The sequence below is a fragment of the Amblyraja radiata genome, chromosome 8, assembly GCF_010909765.2.
Source record: "Amblyraja radiata isolate CabotCenter1 chromosome 8, sAmbRad1.1.pri, whole genome shotgun sequence".
Taxonomy (NCBI): Eukaryota; Metazoa; Chordata; class Chondrichthyes; order Rajiformes; family Rajidae; genus Amblyraja; species Amblyraja radiata.
Window position 1 is genome coordinate 38,113,571 of NC_045963.1, and position 19,915 is coordinate 38,133,485.

The 19,915-nt window shown below is 42.4% G+C and overlaps 1 protein-coding gene across 2 annotated transcripts in view; it reads right to left on the reverse strand.

The window, feature by feature from the left end:
- Nucleotides 1-18,216, reverse strand: part of pkdcc (protein kinase domain containing, cytoplasmic) — a 53,612-nt gene extending 35,396 nt beyond the window's left edge. Inside the window, exon 1 of one of the 2 annotated variants that reach the window (XM_033025570.1) lies at nt 17,275-18,212. In XM_033025570.1, the coding sequence (XP_032881461.1) occupies nt 17,275-18,147 (873 nt within the window). In that variant the 5' untranslated portion in view covers nt 18,148-18,212. Of the gene's footprint in view, nt 1-17,274 lie in introns of both variants that reach the window. The other variant, XM_033025571.1, reaches the window with a different exon arrangement.
- Between the last annotated feature and the right edge of the window lie 1,699 nt (nt 18,217-19,915).

The following is a 19,915-nucleotide window of genomic DNA, read 5'->3' on the forward strand; positions in this document are numbered from 1 at the left end:
ACAAGGAACTGCAGAAGGTGGACAAAAATGCTGGAGAAACTCAGCGGGTGCAGCAGCATCTATGGAGCGAAGGAAATAGGCAATGTTTTGGGCTGAAACCCTTCTTCAGACTAAGTCTGTTGCCTATTTCCTTCGCTCCATAGATGCTGCCGCACCCGCTCATTTTCTCCAGCACTTTTGTATACCTTCGATTTTCCAGCATCTGCAGTTCCTTCTTAAACAAGGAACTGCAGATGCTGGTTTACAAAAGAAGTGCTGGAGTAACTCAGCGGGTCAGGCATCATCTCTGGTCCCAACCCAATCCGCTGCCTATCCATGTTCTCCAGAGATGCCACTTGACCCACTGAGTTAAGGGCCTGTCCCACATGTGATTTTTTTCGGCGACTTGTCGGCACCCGTCATAGTCGCAATAGGTCGCCGAAAATGTTCAAAATGTTGAAAATCCAGCAGCGACCAGAAAAAGGTACGACTCTTTGGGTGACTACTCACAACCAAACAGGCATCACCCCGCGACATGTAGCCAAAAAAATTGCATAAGTGGGACAGGCCCTTTACTCTAGCACTTTTTGTCTTTTTTATAGGAATTGTGAATCTTTCTTTAACTCTTCAAACGCATTAAGGTAAACATTAATATGCTTGAAAAACATGTTATGTATTTAACTCCTGGAATTGAACAATGATTATTTGGTGGTGCATGTGTTTAAGGCTAACACTACCAGCTCACATCAGGCCCAGTCACATGACCTATTCCATACACCATTCAAACCAATGGAACATGGGAATCATGGGAAAATTTGAATTTATCATGGAAATAAAAATGCATCTTAATGAATCTAATTGTCAATTAAATTGAAAAGATATCCTATTATTTCTTTAAAAATATGGGTTCTAAATTAAGTATATTATGGCCTTTTAATACACCCGGGAACATTAGTTGTAAAGCAGTAAAAAATAATGTTCACCAGATCAAAGCAAATTTCAATTCAAAAACAAGGGAATTGAATTTAACCGTTCCCACTGGATGAGGAAAATAAAGCAGCATTCATTAAAATAGAGAAATCAGATGGGTTTTGAATGGTTGGGAAAAGTTCAACTCAATCCCTGTGTAATGTCAACGCTGCTCCACAATTGTTTTATGAATTCAGTTGTTCCATAAAGAAGTAAAATCAGGGGCTATTAGCAAATTCTTTTGAGAGATGATTAGTTTCAAATTTCTCTGTGTAGTGTGGTAGTGTTTGCCCACTGCTTATGTCTAACATCAGTGTCCAAGTATGGAGTCGAATTATAATATTGGTTACCTGCAGAGTAAAGCTTTCTCTGCTTGACCTCAACAAGGTGCCTTATGTTAAATCCCAATGACATCATATGCATGACATTTCAATCATCAATGCCTTTTTCACATTCACAAGTTATAGGAGTAGAATTAGGCCATTTGGCCCATCGAGTCCACTCCGCCATTCAATCATGGCTAATCTCTATCTCCTAATCCAATTTTCCTGCCTTCTTCCCATAACCCTTGACACCCGTTCTAAACAAGAATTTGTCTATCTCTGCCTTAAAAATATCTACTGACTTGGCCTCCACAGCCCTCTGTGGCAATGAGTTCCACAGATTCACTACCCACTGACTAAAAGAGCACCCTTTCATCCTGAGGCTATGACTTCTGGTCCTAGACTCTCCCATCAATGGAAACACCCTTTCCACATCCACTCTATCTATGCCTTTTCCCCCAGTGCATTGGGCACCTTGATCGCCTTATTGATCGCCTTAGTCCACCGGGTGGTGCACTCAGCGATGGCAGCCTCGCCAACGGTCTGTCTGTATTTGTGTATTTTTTGTTATTTTTAGTGTGCTTTAAAAAGTGTGTTAATGTTCTCTGGTTTGTTTTATGTAGGGGGTTGGGGAGGGGGTAGAGGGAAACTTTTTTCAATCTCTTACCTTGCCGGAGATGCGATTGTTTTCCGGATCGTATCTCTGGTCGCTCTGTGGCCTAACATCATGGAGCTGGTGGCCTTGCTCGAGACTGACTTTGAGCCCCACAATGGGGCCGTGGACCTACCATCGGAGCCTGCGATCCCTTGTCTGGGATCGACGCTCCAACCACAGCCTGCGGATTTCACCATCGAGGAGCTTGCAGTCTCAGGTAGAGGCTGATGTCGGGAAACTCCAAAGTCATAGGAGGTTCGACTAACCTCGACCCGGGGTCCGATCGCCCGGCGCGGGAAGCTGAGATCCCCCCGATGTGGGAGCTTGATCACCCCGACGCGGAGGGCCCGACCGCCGGCTACGGGAGCGAAGATCGTCCCGTCAAAGGAAGGCTCGTGGCCCCCGACCGCGGGTGAACAAAGAAGGGAAGAGATTGAACTTTTTTCTCGCCTTCCATCATGATGAGGAATGTGGGGGAGTCACTGTGGTGGATGTTTATGTTAAAATGTATTTAGTGTGTCTTGTTGCTTTTTATTGGTATGACTGTATGGCAAATCAAATTCCTCGTATGTTACAAAACATATGGCTAATAATGTATGATTATGATTATTGACATTGATAAATTGTGGGCATTTTGTGGGGGGGGGGGGGGTTACACAACAAGCTGGTGCAACTCCCAACTATTGTTGTTTCTTGCAGTTTACCAGTCTATAAAATGGAACTCAAACTGAGTAAGTTATTGCAAATTTATGCACAATTTAATTAAAGCTTCCAAATTTCACATCTGTGGAAAATTCTACACAACATCATATATGTTTAGCGAGAAAAGTTGCGTCCATTAAATGGTTCAAATATACTTAAAGACTAATCTATTGCCATCTATTTGTCAGAATCAAATAAATGAGTAAATGCATTCATAAACTGAGCACTGCATGCATGTGGTGGAAATAAATCAAATACAATGACTGAACTCTTGAAGAACAAAAACAATTTAAAGAAGTTAATTTATGCCATAAATGTTCAACAATAACAACTTCTCTCACATTTGTTAATGTACTTGTGAACACCAGGTGTTAATTGAAATGTAATGTTAAACTTAATTTCTGCCTAATCACTGGGTTTCCAGGTTGTTCAGTCTTTACCACTTAATTATAAATTATCCTCAGAATATATTTTATATTCTGCGTTGAATTGTACCCATTTCCCAAGAGATAGAGGAGCCGAGGAGGGGAGGAGCATGGGAGATTTAAACAGCAGCATTTAGGCAGGGATGTGTGAGCTTCAGAATCAAAGAGTTAGGCCTTAGTAGAGGGGCCATTTTGGAGTGGCCTTTTGTGAGTCTGTGTGTGAGTCACAAGCGTTCATTTTGAATTGCAAGGGTTAATGCTTCTGCTTTGTGAGGCCTTGGCTCGTGAGGCTTCAGCGAAGAGGCTGAACAGAGGTATAAGTAAGAACAGAAAAAAGTCTTAACTTTGCTCTTCAGACTGTGCAGTAAGGATGGCAGTTAGGATAATGGAATGTTCCTCCTGCAGGATATGAGAGATCAGGGAAACTCCCAGGCAGGGCCGGCCTTAAGCTGATTGGACCGATTTCTCCCAATTGGGCCCAGCGCCTAATGGGGCCCCGCCCTAATTTTCCGGATTTTGTACGGAAATACGAATTTGCGTTGTTAAATACAGATTTTATTTTTTTTAAATATTCGCCTTGTTAAATACAGATTTATTTTTAAAACAAACATGGATAAAAACCACTGCACAGACACCACCATCAGACAAAAACGATTTGCAGTGAAGCCTTTCAAAGCAGTTACCACCACCAACACAGCCATTTTTTTTTGCAGTGTAGCATTTCAAAGCAACCATATTTTCATTTTCAAACCACATTAAGGGCACTCACAGTTGAGTAGATATGTGTTCAGTATTATTCAGAGCTCAGAGAGACATAACCCTCCAGCTTCCTCCATCTTGCAGAGACTGAGTGTCTTCCGGGTTTTATAGTCCCTCCCCGCTCCCACCAGCAGGGGCAGCAGAGAGAACGGTGAATTTTTTAAAAACATTAATATCTCTCCGATTTTTCATCAATGGGAAAAATCCTCCAGTCCAGTCCGGCGGATGGGGGCTCTGAACGAGGTGGCCAAAAATGACGGCAGTAAGTGGCGGCCTTCTCTCGGAAATCACATAGCAGTGAGTCAAAAGCGGTCAAGATCTTACTTTTAGTAATATAGATAAGGTTTCCCTGCAGCCATTCCCCTCGGTAACAGGTAAACCTCATTGGTTACCCTTGGGTGGGATGTTGACCTTGCAGAGGATGACCTTGCAGTGCCCTGGTCAGTGGCATCTTGACCGGCTCTGTGGTCCAGCAGGAAATGGTAGAGTCGCCAATAGTAATATGAGACTCAATACCGGGATGGAATGTCAGGGTCCAGGGTATCTCTGAGCACTTACTGAACATTCTCAAGGAGGATGGTGAGCAGACAAAAGTCATATGTAGAACATTGGTAGGAAAAGGGTGGGGTCCTGTGGGAGGGAAAAAGGTAGTTTGGAAATAAGGTAAAAAGCAGGTCCTTGTGAGTAGTCATTTCTGGATTACTCACAAATAAACAGGGTGGAGAACAAGGCATCTGGCATGCTTCGAAACATAGAAAATAGGTGCAGGAGTAGGCCATTCGGTCCTTCGAGCCTGCACTGACATTCAATATGATCATGGCTGATCATCCAATATCAGTTCCTGCTTTCTCCCCATATGCCTTGATTCCATTAGCCCTAAGAGCTATATCTAACTCTCTCTTGAAAACATCCAGTGAACTGTCTTCTGTGGCAGAGAATGCTGTGGCAGAGATTTTGTGTCAGAGAATTCCACAGCCATTGCACCTTCATCAGTCAGGGCATTGAATAAAGGAATTGGGACATGATGTAGCCTTAGAATAAGATGGTGGTGAGGCCTCTCTTGGAGTACTATATACAGCTTTGGTTACCCTGCTGAGAAAATATGTCAGAAAGCTAGGAAGATTGCATAGAAGTTTTACAAGAATGTTGCAAGAACACGAGGGCCTGAGGTGGAAGATTTAAAAGGGACCCAAGGAGAACTTTGCGCATATATGAAATGAGCTGCCACACCAAGTGGTTAAGACAAGTACAATAACAATATTTAAGAGGGATTTGGACAGGTGTGTGGGAAGGAACAGCAGATGCTAGTTTAAACCAAAGATAAACACGAAAAGCTGGAGTAACTCAGCTGGTCAGGCAGCATCTTTGGAGAAAAGGAATAGGTGACATATCGGGTCGAGACCTTTCTTCAGACAGGTGCATGGATAGGAAAGGTGTAGAGGGTTGTGTGTCTAGAAGGTGGCTTCAGACAGTGCTGGTGAGAAAAGACTTGGATTGTTTTCTCTGGAAGGCCAGAGGTTGAGGGGAGACTTGATAGAAGTATAAAACATTATGAGAAACATAGATAGAAACACAGTCCCAGGGTTGAAATGTCCAACACAAGAGGGCATACTATAAGGTGAGAGGCAGAAAGTTTAATGGAGGTGTGCAGAGCAATTTTTTGCACAGAGAGTGGTGGGGGCCTGGAAAGCAATGCCAGGGATGGTGGTGGAGGCAGATACGATAGTGGCATTTAAGAGGCTTTTGGGTAGGCACATGGTAGTGCATGAAATTGACAGATATGGATCATGTACAGGCTGATGAGATCAGTTTAACTAGTTATCATGTTTGGCACAAACATTGAGGGCTGAAGGGCCCGTTCCTGTGCTATATTGTACTGTGTTCTAATGCGAGCAAATGGGACTAATTTAGATGGGGCACCTTGGTCAGCATGGACAGGTTGGGTCGAAAATCCTGTTTCCATGCTGTATTACTCTATGTCTCTTTAAAATAACAAAGTTTTACTTTGCAGGACACATTTTTTTCATATCAATTTGCACCTCACGACAACTCATGGTTGTTTTAGTAAAAAGGTAATTAATTATGTTTGGACAAGAGAACAGGCCATGGAATCAAAGTGACTGAATTTACATTACTATTGAATTTGGATCTTTTTCCAAATTCTACAGTTCCCTACTATAACATGGCTTACATTTATAAGATTAGATTATCCTCTGTTATCTCTATTAATTCTAACAGAGAATCTTGTACGTTTTCATGAGTAAGACAATCTTAGTGTAATCTGTCACACCACGGCCTCTCAAAGATCCTTCATTCTTCTAAATAATAGTGACACAGCTGCCCCATGCTCAGAAAAAAGAGGAAAGGTTAGCCTGCCACACAAAGCTCGACAAGCTCATTGGGATGAAACACAAAGTGAGGACCTTATTAAGCTGTCATCAGCAAGTTAACGGCATGCAACCAGCAGCCCCTCATGAATGAATATGCAAGAAAAATGGGCTCTGTTTTGTTGTGTGAGGTGAATAGCAAGTAGAATCACTGGAGGGAGAATCTTAGTGTGATTCAGAAGGGTTCTTCTGCCAGAATCCAGCACTGCTTTGTATTTTAAAAGCACAGCACTGTGGCATTTTTCTGAATTTCTTTGGGCGGACATTTTTCATTCAGCAAGAGGATAAGAAGTTTATTTGAAAGCCCTTACTAAAAAAAGAGGTTGCCTCATGTAAGTGAAACATCTTGCAAACTATTGTAGATAGACACAAAGAGCTGGAGTAACTCAGCGGGTCAGGCAGCATCTCTGGAGAAAGGGAATAGATGACGTTTTGTGTTGAGACCTTAAATCAGGCTCAGCAAACTATTGCAAACTATTGTACTTTGTAAATGCATATATGCAGTAAAATAGTGGAACGTTCACCTAAACTCCAAAGGTGAGATTACACAAGACTCTGGTATAACCAAACATGTTATTTTAATTTACACACTGAGTGATGTGTATCGTTCTATGGAGGAGGAATAAAGGGACACATTTGACTCTGTCTAAGTAAGTTGGGAGAAAAAATGAGTCTAAATTGTAAGTCATCAAAGAAAAAGATGTGGATAACTCAGATACTATATTAAAAATAAATCTGAATGAGATGAGGCCATGCAAAATATATCCAGAAAATATATCAAACAGGTGGTAATATATAGTTTTAGTAAGGTTAAATGTCCAAGAAAAAGGTTACTCATGTAAACATAGAATTCTCCGTGGTGAAGAACATTTAGGCATATTAAGGTTGGGGCAATTGCACTTAGAAACATGGTGGATAACCAGGGAGATCTAGCGTTTTTTTCGTTATTTATAAAAACAGATATATTATTAATACGCAAGAGGATCGTGGGGAGTTGTCATTTTTGGATCACTGCAGGGTTCCATTCCTAAAAACTGTTCGTATACCGAACTGTTCACGTCAGGAATGAGCAAAAGCCGTGGGTGGGAGAGGATCATAGAAACCGCTGTAATGGGAGAGCGAGGAGGCTCAGGAAGATCAGCCACAAGATGCATTCATGTTCAGACGGTTCTTGTTCTGATGTTCAGAGGGATCTTGGAGTCCAATTCCATAACTCCCTGAAAGTGGCAACACAGATAGATAGCATGATAAAGAGGGCATATGTTATGCTTTGGATGAAAATGCAGATGCTGGTTTACACCGAAGATAGACACCAGCATTTCGTGTCTATCATAGAATATGGTCTGAAGAAGGGTCTCGATCCGAAACGTCACCCATTCCTTCTCTCCAGAGTTGCTGCCTGTCCCGCTGAGTTACTCCAGCATTTTGTGTCTACCTTAGCATGTGGTATGCATACCTTCATTGCTCGGGGCATTGATTGCAACAGAAAGTCATGGTACAGCTTTACAGGACTTTGGTTAAGCTGTATTTAGAATATTGCAAACAGCTCTGGTCGCCCCATTAGAGGAAGGAAGCAGAGCTTTGGATAGGGTGCAGAGGAGGTTTACGATGCCTGGATTAGGGGACATTGGCTACAGGGAGAGGTTGGACAGACTTGGATTGTTTTATTTAGAATGCCAGTGGTTGCAGGGAGACCTAATAGAAGTACATTAAATGATGTGAGGCTAAGATAGGGTCAACAGTCAGAACTTTTTTCCAAGGATGGAAAATCAAATATATATAGGGCATAGCTTTAAGGCATGTTTATTTAACAAAGGCTGGTTAGTGCCAAGAGCACATTGTCACGGATGATGTTTGGGGCAGATATGATAGTGACATTTAAGAACATTTTGGATAGGTATATGAATATGCAGGGAATGAAGGGATATGGATCATTTGCAGGCAGATGAAAGTTGGTCTTGGCATTGTGTTTGGAACAAAACTGTGGGCCAAAGGGACTGTTCTTGTGCTGTACCGTTGTGCTGTACCCGCTTGGAGTGCATACTGTCGTTGTGTCCTTGGGCAAGACACTTCACCCACCTTTGCCTGTGTGTGAATGTGTGTGAATGTGTGTGAGTGATTGGTGGTGGTCGGAGGGGCCGTAGGCGCAGATTGGCAGCCACGTTTCCGTCAGTCTGCCCCAGGGCAGCTGTGGCTACAGAAGTAGCTTACCACCACCGAGTGTGACTGAGGAGTGAATGAATAATGCGATGTAAAGCGCCTTGAGTATTAGAAAGGCGCTATATAAATCCCATCCATTATTATTATTATTATGTTCTGCTCACCAGATAACAGAGTGAGGCATGCAGAAATGACCCCTTCTCACCCTGCAAAGAATAAGTGGAGTGCTGCAGTATCCAGCAAATCCATCCCGATCTATCCCATCAGTTTTCCAAAGGCTCGATCATGTGTTGTGGGTTTCCATCGGTCAGGCATCCATAACTCGGGGGAAAACCGGACTGTACATTGGCCTTCATCAGTCAGAGTATTGTATTTAGAAATTGGGAGGTTATGACATTGGCGAGGGCACATTCAGAGTATCGTGTTCAGTCTTGTTCATCCTACTGCAGGAAAGATGTTATCAAGCTGGAAAAGGTACAGAGAAGATCTACAGGATGTTGCTGGCACTCGAGGATCTGACCTAAAGGGAGAGGTTGCGCAGGCTGGGAATTTATTGCTTGGAGCGCAGGAGGATAAGGGGTGATCTTAGTGATGTGAGACTTTCAAATAAAACAAACCAGAGAACATTAACACAAACTTTTAAAACACACTAAAAATAACAAAAAAAAGATGAAAAGACAGACAGACTGTTGGCGAGGCTGCCACCGTGCGGCGCTCCCTGGTGGAAATGGTAATGGCCCCCTTGCCATTGCCTCTTTAATTAATTGAAATGTACAAAATAACATGTGACTTCAAAAGAGTGAAAGATAAAAAAACAGAGGGCTCTGATTTAAAATAATTGCTGAAAGGATTAGAGGAGAGGTGTGATATTTTCACCCAGAGAGACAGGATTTACACATAGGTCAGGCCAAGAAAAAGCACTGGCAAAGTACTTGTAATTTTATAAGCACTCTCACAAATTGTAGGTTATTTTACAGGCATCAGCCTATTCATTTCCAATGGGGTTTTTTTTAACAGAATTCTAATTGTACCATAGTTAGATTTAAAGAAATGTGCCTTTCCATTCATGCTCCTTGTCACGATGTCATATCTATCGTTATCTACTTCATTCCTGCTCCAGGTGAAATACCCTATTCCTTATCATTCATCTATGTAAATGTGAGTAAAATCTAGATCCACCCTTGAATTATATTCTTGATAATTGATTTGATCTTCTAGCTTTAGAATACTGCATTCATTGATGATTTATTTATCAGGTCCTAAGTAAGCAAAAACAATACTTCATTAATCCTTTTCACATTGCTTTAGAATACCAAATGGTGCGACAATTATGCTTAACACAAAATGCTGGAGTAACTCAGAGAATCAGGCAAACTCTGTGGAGGGAAAGGCAGCCGTTGCCACTCCCAAGAAGGGAGTCAGGGCCGTTTCTTCAGACTGATTCCCCAAATGCAAATTTAATACTGATGGGCCGAATACTCTCCCCCTTTTTTTCGCAACAACATTTTCTATACTTGAATATTTTTTCATTAAAATTATGAAAGGCATGACAAACCTTGAGAAAGTCCTTAGAAAAGTGAAGTGAATTGAAACAAACCCAAGGTTAGAATTACAATTTCATTAAAAATTACAGTTTGGTTCCAGGAGACGAGGTTTACGAGCCATCAATTTGCAATTATGTCGCTAAATCTGGGTGGACCTTTTTAATGCTGCTTAGAAAGTGCAGTGAGAAAGTACAGCAGGATGCAGTAATGTAAATATTGTGACCTAGTTTAAGGATGCAGAACTCCAATATTCGAAACAACCCTCGTATAAATGACACTTGTGGTCAAAGATCCTATAGTGAGAGCTTTGCTTGTGGGAAGTCAAAGTGATAATTGCTTGAGAGAATCTAACACCTCGGGATTTAACTGTACCTGATGGTGCAAATTTTGCTTTCACATACTTAATATTTAATATTTAATATTTAATATTTAATATTTCACATACTTAATACTTAATTATTTAATATTGCGTCTTAAGTAGTAACTTTCATTTCCATTTTTTCTGTGGTTATCTCACAATAAATGAAAACAGTTCAATTTATAACACCGTGGTGCCGCTTTCATCTCAGATTACTAATTTTAATCCCTTGTTCCTACATTATACAACTAAACGGAATTGATTGAAATGGCTCTTCGGGTATTTGATGGGAATTAATATTTGAGTGAAGAAGCGCCACAAGCCCGAAATGTCACCCACCCACCCATGTTCTCCAGAGATGCTGCCTGACCTGCTGGGTTACTCCAGCACTTTGCGGCTTCTTTTATTGATATTTATATATTAGATGATTACATTCCGTAGGTCAGCAACTATGAATGAATCACTCTTCTGTTTAAAAAAAAATATATACGTAGAGAATATACGGGAAATGTTAACTCGGGGCGCTTTAAACTCCAGTTCGCGTTTTCATTCGCGGGAGTTGGTGGACGATCAGGGGTTAACGATTACGGGTGATTGCAGCGGGACGGACCCGATGCATTGCACAGCGCTTGCATTCAGCATTCCCCCCTCCTCCCCATCGCATGGCGGTGATCGGCGAGTCCTGCCGCCGTGGGCCGGGGTTTACATGTCGAGGGGTGGCAATGGTCTTAGTAACAGTCAACAGGCGGGACTCAAGGGATCGCGTTTGTGTCGCGGTGAATGGAAGCAACTGGCACGGCATATCTTTGCAAAGGAAGAGTTGACAGTAGGAGGTTCGCTGGGTGGATGGGCGGGCTGAGCGGTGACACGGGACACGCTTCAGTCTGCCGCCGGCTCCCGCCGTGGGGCCGGGACACCCGAGGCTCTGGGTAGAGTGGCGAGCGCACCTCTACCGCGCTCCCATCCTCCCTCTCCTAGAGTCGGGGGAACAAAGAACGCCCTCAGCTGCTGGTGAAATGCGGAGTGGAAAATGACAGGCAATCGATCAATGGTAATATACCAAGCGGAAAGCAACCAGGTTAAAGGGCATCTGTCATCGTTCCCTTCTCCCGCCACAGCGAACCTGACAGCTTCAGTGTCCAGTATTTCTGCATCTAATAATGTGCTTACTGTAGAGCAAATGCTAATCCTAAACTTCGCAAAGGAATCTCTAGAATGGGAGGGCACATAGTACTCTTCAAAACAACATTCAGCCAAAACGTCACCTCTCCCTGTTCATGCTGTCTGTAGTTACTTCAACACTTTGTGTCTTTTTTTTTGTTGCGAACCAACATTTGCAGTTCCTTATTTCTACATTCATTCAAATGCACAATGCTGCCACGTCCAATAAAAGAAAAGGCTGGATCTAAAGTGTCGGAGTAACTCAGCGCGTCAGGCAGCATCTCTGGAGAAAAGGAATAGGTGTATGAACTCCCTGTTTGAAACGGCTACACTGGACACAAGTGAGCCAGTAACACTTCCAATCTGGCGGCAGGTAGTTTTTCAGAAAGCTCTCTTTAAATCATCCACTTAATATCTACACATTTCAGCAACACACGACAGTGTAGATTGTGAAAGCAATGTGCACCTTTCACACTAAATATGTTCGTGAACTCATAGAATGAGGCAGTTAGTCTGTTGTATTTTGTTAACTCGAGGCTTGGCTGTACTTTGTTAACTCAATGCGCACAGATGCAAATACTGTTTTCCCAGTGGGTGATAGATTTAAAAAAAAGCCCCAATAAGATTAGTATATCAGGAGCGGATTAGCAGCTCCTTTAATTAGAAAGAATGCCACCAGGACGAAAATCCATTGATTTCAGGAAGAAGGGCGTCTCTACTACTGCGACCCACCGGTGATCGACCGCGGAGCTGATTATAGTGTGTTTTTAAAATGCATTTTTACAATTCAATGCCCTCCTAGCTTGCAACGTGCGTGGAGAAAATCTCTGACATCCCTGCAAATATCCTTCAATAAATGACGGCTCAGGGTTATTTAGTGACAGTGTACATTGTTGGTTATATTTATAAGCATTGTTTTTAGCCGTGAGACTTCTGCACTTCTTCTTGGGTCTTTTTAAATGGTTGACGGAATTGTTAAAATATTAGCATAGAAATGGAAAGTTCCGAGTGCGGTGGGTGGGGCAATGAAGGAAAGGGGACTTTCCCGCTTCCGTGACAAAGCGAGTGCAATTTGTACTAACTAAATGTCTGGTCATACAGTAAATCAGTGATCCGTATCGATTTTGCCCTGGCGACCCTCCAACCCAATCCTAACTAATTAAACCACGCTTGCTGAAAGACACATCGTTGCTCCCTGCCCCAAGACACCTGCTCCCGGAGAGACGAGAAAATGGGATTTCGTAGCAAGATAACCGTATCTGCATATGCAAAATTCGTCTCAAAGAACTTAATTGAGTTTAATGAGCGAGTGGGGAAACTGAAAAGTGACCTATGAACAGTTTCCCCAAGCAAAGAATTAATATAGTTTAGGTTGTGTTACTGGTTATCTGTCCCAAGATAGGCAATACACTTTTACAGGCCTATTCGAGCCTTTTAGAGGTGGATTTTCCAATTCAACCACTTTGTACCTTTTAAACTCGGCATCGAACAATTTAAACGGCCCTGATTATCGGTCGAATGTCGAGTGGTACACAACACTAACAAGCTCTTCGGCACATCCACCCGCGCCAACCATCAAAACCTCCGTATGATATTTCCAATTATCAACAGTAAGGCCGGAGGTTTATGTATTCCTTAAACAACACTGTCTAAAATACAAATTTAAATAGTTTCACGCCATCAGTACACGTGAACATTAGTTATAGAGCTTAAAATTTGCAGTTTATTTTAAATCACGCAAAAAAAATTCACTCATCACGTAATGAATGTTATAGGGTCCTTCATTTACCGCTGTTCCAAAACATCCTCCTCATTATTCTTGGACCTTTTTGCGCTCAGTATTGCCCGGTAAGACACGCAAACTTTCCTCGAGTAAATCTGTTACGCTACACGTAATACATTTTGATATTGAGCCGTTTAAGAACAAATGTTAGCCCAAACAGGGGTTTGATTATACGCGAAGGAATATACAAATTAACATTAATATTTTAAAAATTCATGTTCCTTAAACATACTAAAAGAAATTTACTCCTATCTGACAGTATCTATTTCACCCAAATGGGCTGAGAAAGGTTTGCACAGCTGAGCGATTGGATGACAATATATTATGGAGCCCAACATCTGACCGTTATATACAATGCCTTTACATATTATACAAAAGTACAATATTGGAACTAACAACAATAAAACAAATACTGGAGATGCTCTGCAGGTCAAGCAGGATATGTAGAGAATCTGCTGAGAGTGAATATGAAGTGATGTTTCAGGTCGATGACTTGTCATCAGTGGCGGGACCACCGAGTAATGAAAACTGAAAACAAAATTACCGAGTTCTGTTTCTTTGACATCTTAGAATATGATGCCTCTCTCCGAAAATATAGTCCTTTTATATATAGTGGAAATTATTAACCCAAGTCTCAGTATGATAAAAAAAAGCTGCCGTTTGCTTAAAAACGCACTGCTCTATCTCATGGATTACATTTTTCGCCCTCGGAACTATTTAGATGTACAATCGGCAAAAGGTAGCTCAGATTGAACAAGTTATAAGGGAGAGATCGGTTTGATCTGATCTTTGTAACACTCAATGAGTCTTCACCTTGCAAATTGCCTATGCAGATTATGCGTAAACCTGCCATCTGCCCTGGAATCTTTTTTTATTATTATTAAATCTATAAACCTCGAAAGGAGACAACCAAAGAAAATTGACGAGCCGAAAGCAACACAAATTCATTCACTTTTCCACGAACTGCGACATTCCTGACTGTACAAGCGACAGAATTCTCCAAAAGTACATTGGTGTTTTTCTTTTCCCTTTGTCATGTTATTATACAGTTAATCTGTTCTCGTTTATTCTGGGGTTGATTTAAGCACAAAAGCTCTGGAGAAAGGGATCTATTCAATTGGATTCTGAAAGAAAATCATACCGAACAAACACGTTCTGGCTGTCCAAAGCAGCTCCTCACAATCGACTAATTGAAGGGCCGATTCCTCAATAGTTTTTTTTTCTTCTAAATTAAAACCAAATCATTAATCGTGAACAAAGCCCGAGGTAGTCACAGCAGGAAGGATCCCCCCGGGTTGGTAACGGGCTCATTATGGTTGACCGGGGGGAATTAGCACATTAACAGGCGACCTGACAACCAAAATGACAAGTCTTGTTTCTACAAGGATTGAACCGTGGTGGATTCACTAAACAAGCAAAAATAGAACACGTACAACTACATCTAAATCTTTTAAAAATGCCAAGAGCCACAAGGTGATAAGTTGAGTGATTGGCTTTGTAACATATTCCGTATATAATGTACCAGACTGTTGTTGCACACGAGCAAGGACCTTCGCTTTAAAACACTGGGGAAACACAGCCTTTTAGCCTCAACCAGTGTGTTGCTCGCCGGTGTCCCAATCCGGGCTGAGATTTACTGATTTCCATTTTAAACGGTAACAATATTCGTGGAAAAAGTCGATGCCCCATGCCGTGGCGATGAAATCTACCGTGAAACAGTCGTTTCAAAACCCTTCAGAAAGTCAGCCGCGGTGTTAGCTTCTCAGCCCGTGTCTTCTATAAGGTGCGATTGCATCTTCCAACTACAGTGCCCTCCATAATGTTTGGGACAGACCCATCATTTATTTATTTGCCTCTGTACTCCACAATTTGAGATTTGTAATAGAAAACATCACATGTGGTTAAAGTGCACATTGTCAGATTTTATCAAAGGCCATTTTTATACATTTTGGTTTCACCATGTAGAAATTACAGCTGTGTTTATACATAGTCCCCCCATTTCAGGGCACCGTAATGTTTGGGACACATGGCTTCACAGGCGTTTGTAATTGTTCAGGTGTGTTTAATTGCCTCCTTAATGCAGGTGTAAGAGAGCTCTCAGCACCTAGTCTTTCCTCCAGTCTTTCCATCACCTTTGGAAACCTTTATTGCTGTTTATCAACATGAGGACCAAAGTTGTACCAATGAAAGACAAATAAGCCATTATGAGAATGAGAAACAAGAATAAAACTGTTAGAGACATCAACCAATCGAGAGGCTTACCAAAATCAACTGTTTGGAACATCATTAAGAAGAAAGACAGCACTGGTGAGCTTACAAATCACAAAGGGAATGGCAGGCCAAGGAAGACCTCCACAGCTGATGACAGAAGAATTCTCTCTATAATAAAGTAAAATCCCTAAACACCTGTCCGACAGATCAGAAACACTCTTCAGGAGCCAGGTGTGGATTTATCAATGACCACTGTGCGCAGAAGTCTTCATGAACAAAAATACAGAGGTGACACACCAAGATGCAAACCACTGGTTAGCTACGGAAATAGGATGGCCAGGTTACAGTTTGCCAAGTACTTAAAAGAGCAACCACAGTTCTGGGGGAAAAAGGTCTTTTGGACATATGAGATGAAAATTAACTTATATCAGAGTGATGGCAAGAGCAAAGTATGGAGGAGAGAAGGAACTGCCCAAGATCTAAAGCATACCACCTCATCTGTGAAACACAGTGGAGGGAGGGGGGAGGGGGGGGGGGGGGGGGGTTATGGCCTGTGCATGTATGGCTGCTGAAGGTACTAGCTCACTTATCTTCATTGAAGATGCAACTGCTGATGGTAGTAGCATAATGAATTCTGAAGTGTATAGACACATCCTATCTGCTCAAGTTCAAACAAATGCCTCAAAACTCATTGGCCGGCGGTTCATTCTACAGCAAACCAATGATCCCAAACATACTGCTAAAGCAACAAAGGAGTTTTTCAAAGCTAAAAATGGTCACTTCTTGAATGGCCAAGTCAATCACCCGATCTAAATCCAATTGAGCATGCCTTTTATATGCAGAAGAGAAAAGTGAAGGGTACTAGCCCCCAAAATATGCATAAGCTAAAGGTGGCTGCAATACAGGCCTGGCAGGGCCTGGCAGGGCATCACTAGAGAAGACACCCAGCAACTGGTGATGTACATGTTGTGCACTTTAACCACATGTGATTTTTTTATATTACAAATCTCAAATTGTGGAGTAGAGGCAAATACATAAATGATGGGTCTTTGTCCCAAACATTATAGAGAGCACTGTACCTAGTCGAGAATCGTTGCATCAAAAGTAAAGCAGGCAGCTGAGGTTTGGAACTGAACTGGGCACCTCTCCAATTTATTTGCTCCAGTATCCCAGAAATCTACCCCTTTCAGCGACTAGAAAATCCGAAGGGAGCCACAGATAATGTGGGACTTCAGTTATTGCAATCAACATAACTGCACAAAACAACAAACAAGTGGCGGAGAAAGGGGGATACCCTTTTAATCAAAGTGCTGATTCGTCTAGAAAAAATATCTTAGAAACCACAGCGCAGCATTCTGTTTACCTGACTTTTTACAGTGAGTTGTCAGTGAGGATTTTGACTGTTGCGCGTTAATATCATGATCCAACTCTGCTGTTAATTATGAGCCGAAATATTGCTGAATAATTGGCCAGACTTGTTGCTGAATCATTTATTTTTAATATATATTTAGTGGCGCAACTTCACGGCCAATTAATTTATTGTGAAACTAAATGAAAATTGATATCTTCCATAAATTGAAAACGTTTGTTTTATGCATAGCTCCTTCAGCTTTTTACCCAGAGCACTTGGGGGAAGCCGTGACTGATTAAGAAACAGATTTTAGCAAAGTATTCATTAAACACCCGGTAAAGGACTTGTTTTCCATTCGTCTATTTGACACGTAGATCAATCAGACGGGTGGGTTTTGAACAGGAGTCCCTGCACTAATAATTAAAGAGCCCAACAAACCGAATACTTCTCCCTTCCCGTTTGCAACAGTTTAATAATAAGTTGCCGATGAGCTTGGCAGGTCCCTACCTTAAGAATATTTGAATGCTGTAGCCGCTGTAAAAGTGTCATCTCTTTGACAAGTTTGTACGACGCCAATCGGTAGCAATCTTTCAATGTTCCAAATTGTTTAACGCAGTTCTCCATGTCGTGGCCTGCGAAGTCCACCGATTTTAAGGCAACCGCCAGGGTCTGATTAAGAACCGCTTTGTATACTGCTTTTGTGTATCCAGAACCCAAGTAATGGACACTGCTCGCGTTATTAATATCTGGACAGCTTAAAGAAAGCGAACGGAATTGAAAGTCAGTCTGCGGGCTACTGGAAGCGAAGGTGCTTTCTCCTTGAACAGTTAATGGTTGGCTCCCGTGTAAACCCTGGCGACTCTGCGGATGCTGCTGCTGGGGTTGGGGCTGATCCGGAGAGCTGTTCTGCCTGAGGTCCATCAAGCGCCTTTCCAGCGGTCTGGCCAGTCTCACCGCAGCCGCTGCAGGGGCTGACTGCTGCCGATAGCGGACAACCTCCTCGTACCTCTCTTTAATTTGCTTCAACAGGTCTTGGTCAGTCAGCCGGTTATAAAACACAGGCGGCTCGACGCTGTGCTGGTCCTGGGCAGTGTGCTCCAAACGCTGTCGCTGCTGCTGCTGCTGATGGTGATGATCAAAACCGGGGATAAATAACAAATTCAGTAAAGTGCCCAGGAAGAATGAGAAGCAAAACCCAGCTGCGATGGCAATCTTTCTGCGTTTCATTTCGTTGTTAACCTGCGATATACGAGGGGTGCAGTGAAACAGGAGAGAGGGTGGCTGATTGCAACTGAAGTTTTTACATGGTACAGTAAAAATCTTTACCCTGCAGGGAAGATAACGCTGGCTATTTCCCCCCTCTTTATGTATTCTACACATTGACTGCGCCCTCCTCCCAGACCTTGATAAGCAAAGCACCGTGACGCGAGGTGACTGACAGCCTGTGCAGCAGCCGAGCGGTGGGCGCCGCAGAGCAGCGTGGGGGTTGTAGTCTCTCCTGCCCGTAGTTGGCGGTGTCTCAAGCAAAACAACTACACATCCCGGTGGGCACCGCGGCAATCGGAGCGGCGATGGGTGGTGCTCGGCAAATCTATTGACCAGACCAGATGTCAATCATTGAGAACGTTGCCCGGACGGATTCATTCCTGCCCCGCCCAGATCCTGTGCACGTGACCAGTGGAGGCTCAAAGACCGCAGCGCGCCACCGCCGTAGATATGAATGAGTGGTGTGATTGACAACGACACGCTTATCCATCAAGCGCGTATTACCTTGCTATTAGCGACTAATTAACAGATGCAATCATGCCTCAAATTCTGGAGGAGCAGGAAAGAGGCAACGAAAAAATGTTTTGATTAGTGCGATAATTGATGAATGGTAATAAATGAAGGGCGCGTAACCCGAGCATCTTTAGGGCAGCTTTTTACGCAGCTTATTCATTAAAGTTGTCAACAAATGTTACAGTAGACTTGCTGAAATATGTACTTAAAGTCAATGGGTCAATTTGGGCAATTCTTACAAGCCTTATCCAATCACCAACAGGTCAACATTTGAAACGTACCTTACGGTGATGGAGTGTTTTTATTAATAAGATTAAACAGTAGTTTGACCTGTAACCTCTGTTAAATTCTGCCTGCTCATATTCTCATAAGAAAGCGTTGACTGATATCAGGTCTATTCGTGCTTTGACATAAAACACCGTGAGTGGGACTTTTGGTTGACCGCACACATCACCCGGATATTTTTAAATTAAGATCGTCTGTGATCATGTTCTTTCATTTTTTATTAAGGCTGCTAAGAACATAATATAAATTATAACTAGAGTAAAACTTCACAGACGATTAAACTGTGTACTATTTTTGACATTTATACACATAATGTAAATTACTTGTAGATCATCAAGAATTCTTCAAGAAGCAAGTTTTGCATTCTCAAAATATCAGACAGAATGATTGTAAACATGCTCTTTCCTTATCCCCCTTGCCTGTCACATTGATCTCACGAACGTTGTTTAAACAATGAAAATTGCAGAGGTTAAAGTACAAAGTGTAAATTGTTTGAATTAGTTACTCATCTCCCAACCCCACCCCCATTCCCACCCAGTCCTTCTTTTGAGGCTGAAACTACAGAAACACACACACAAACTAGTTGTTGCTGTTCTAACCCGCCCCCCCCCCCCCCCCCCCCCATACCCCCCCCCCCCCCCCCCCCCCCCCCCCCATTTTGACAGAACCTGGCTGCTAACCGAGAGTTGCTAGTACTGTCTGTGTTTGATGGAAGTGTGTGTGTCGGTCGGTCTGTCGATGTTATGCCTGTTAATTGCGCTACGAGTCTTGTCTCAGAAAATTCATACAATCGGCGATTTATTTATAAACTCCTGGCGCAACATATTTACTGCAGTGGCTTATTCTGTGGGATGGTTTGAACCCCGTCCTGTTCATACATTTAATGTGCTCTTTACTTTTTAATATACATCTTTATGAGGAACCCTACTTCGTTGTGATACATAAAAAGAACGCTGCTACATTTGACCAAGTTTAGGCTTAGCTTGATGGAAATGTATCATCACCGTGGTCTAGGTTTGGTGGTGCGGGGCGGAGTGCGCTGTCAGCACAAGCAATACGTTTTCGGAGACTAAAAGTCGAGAAA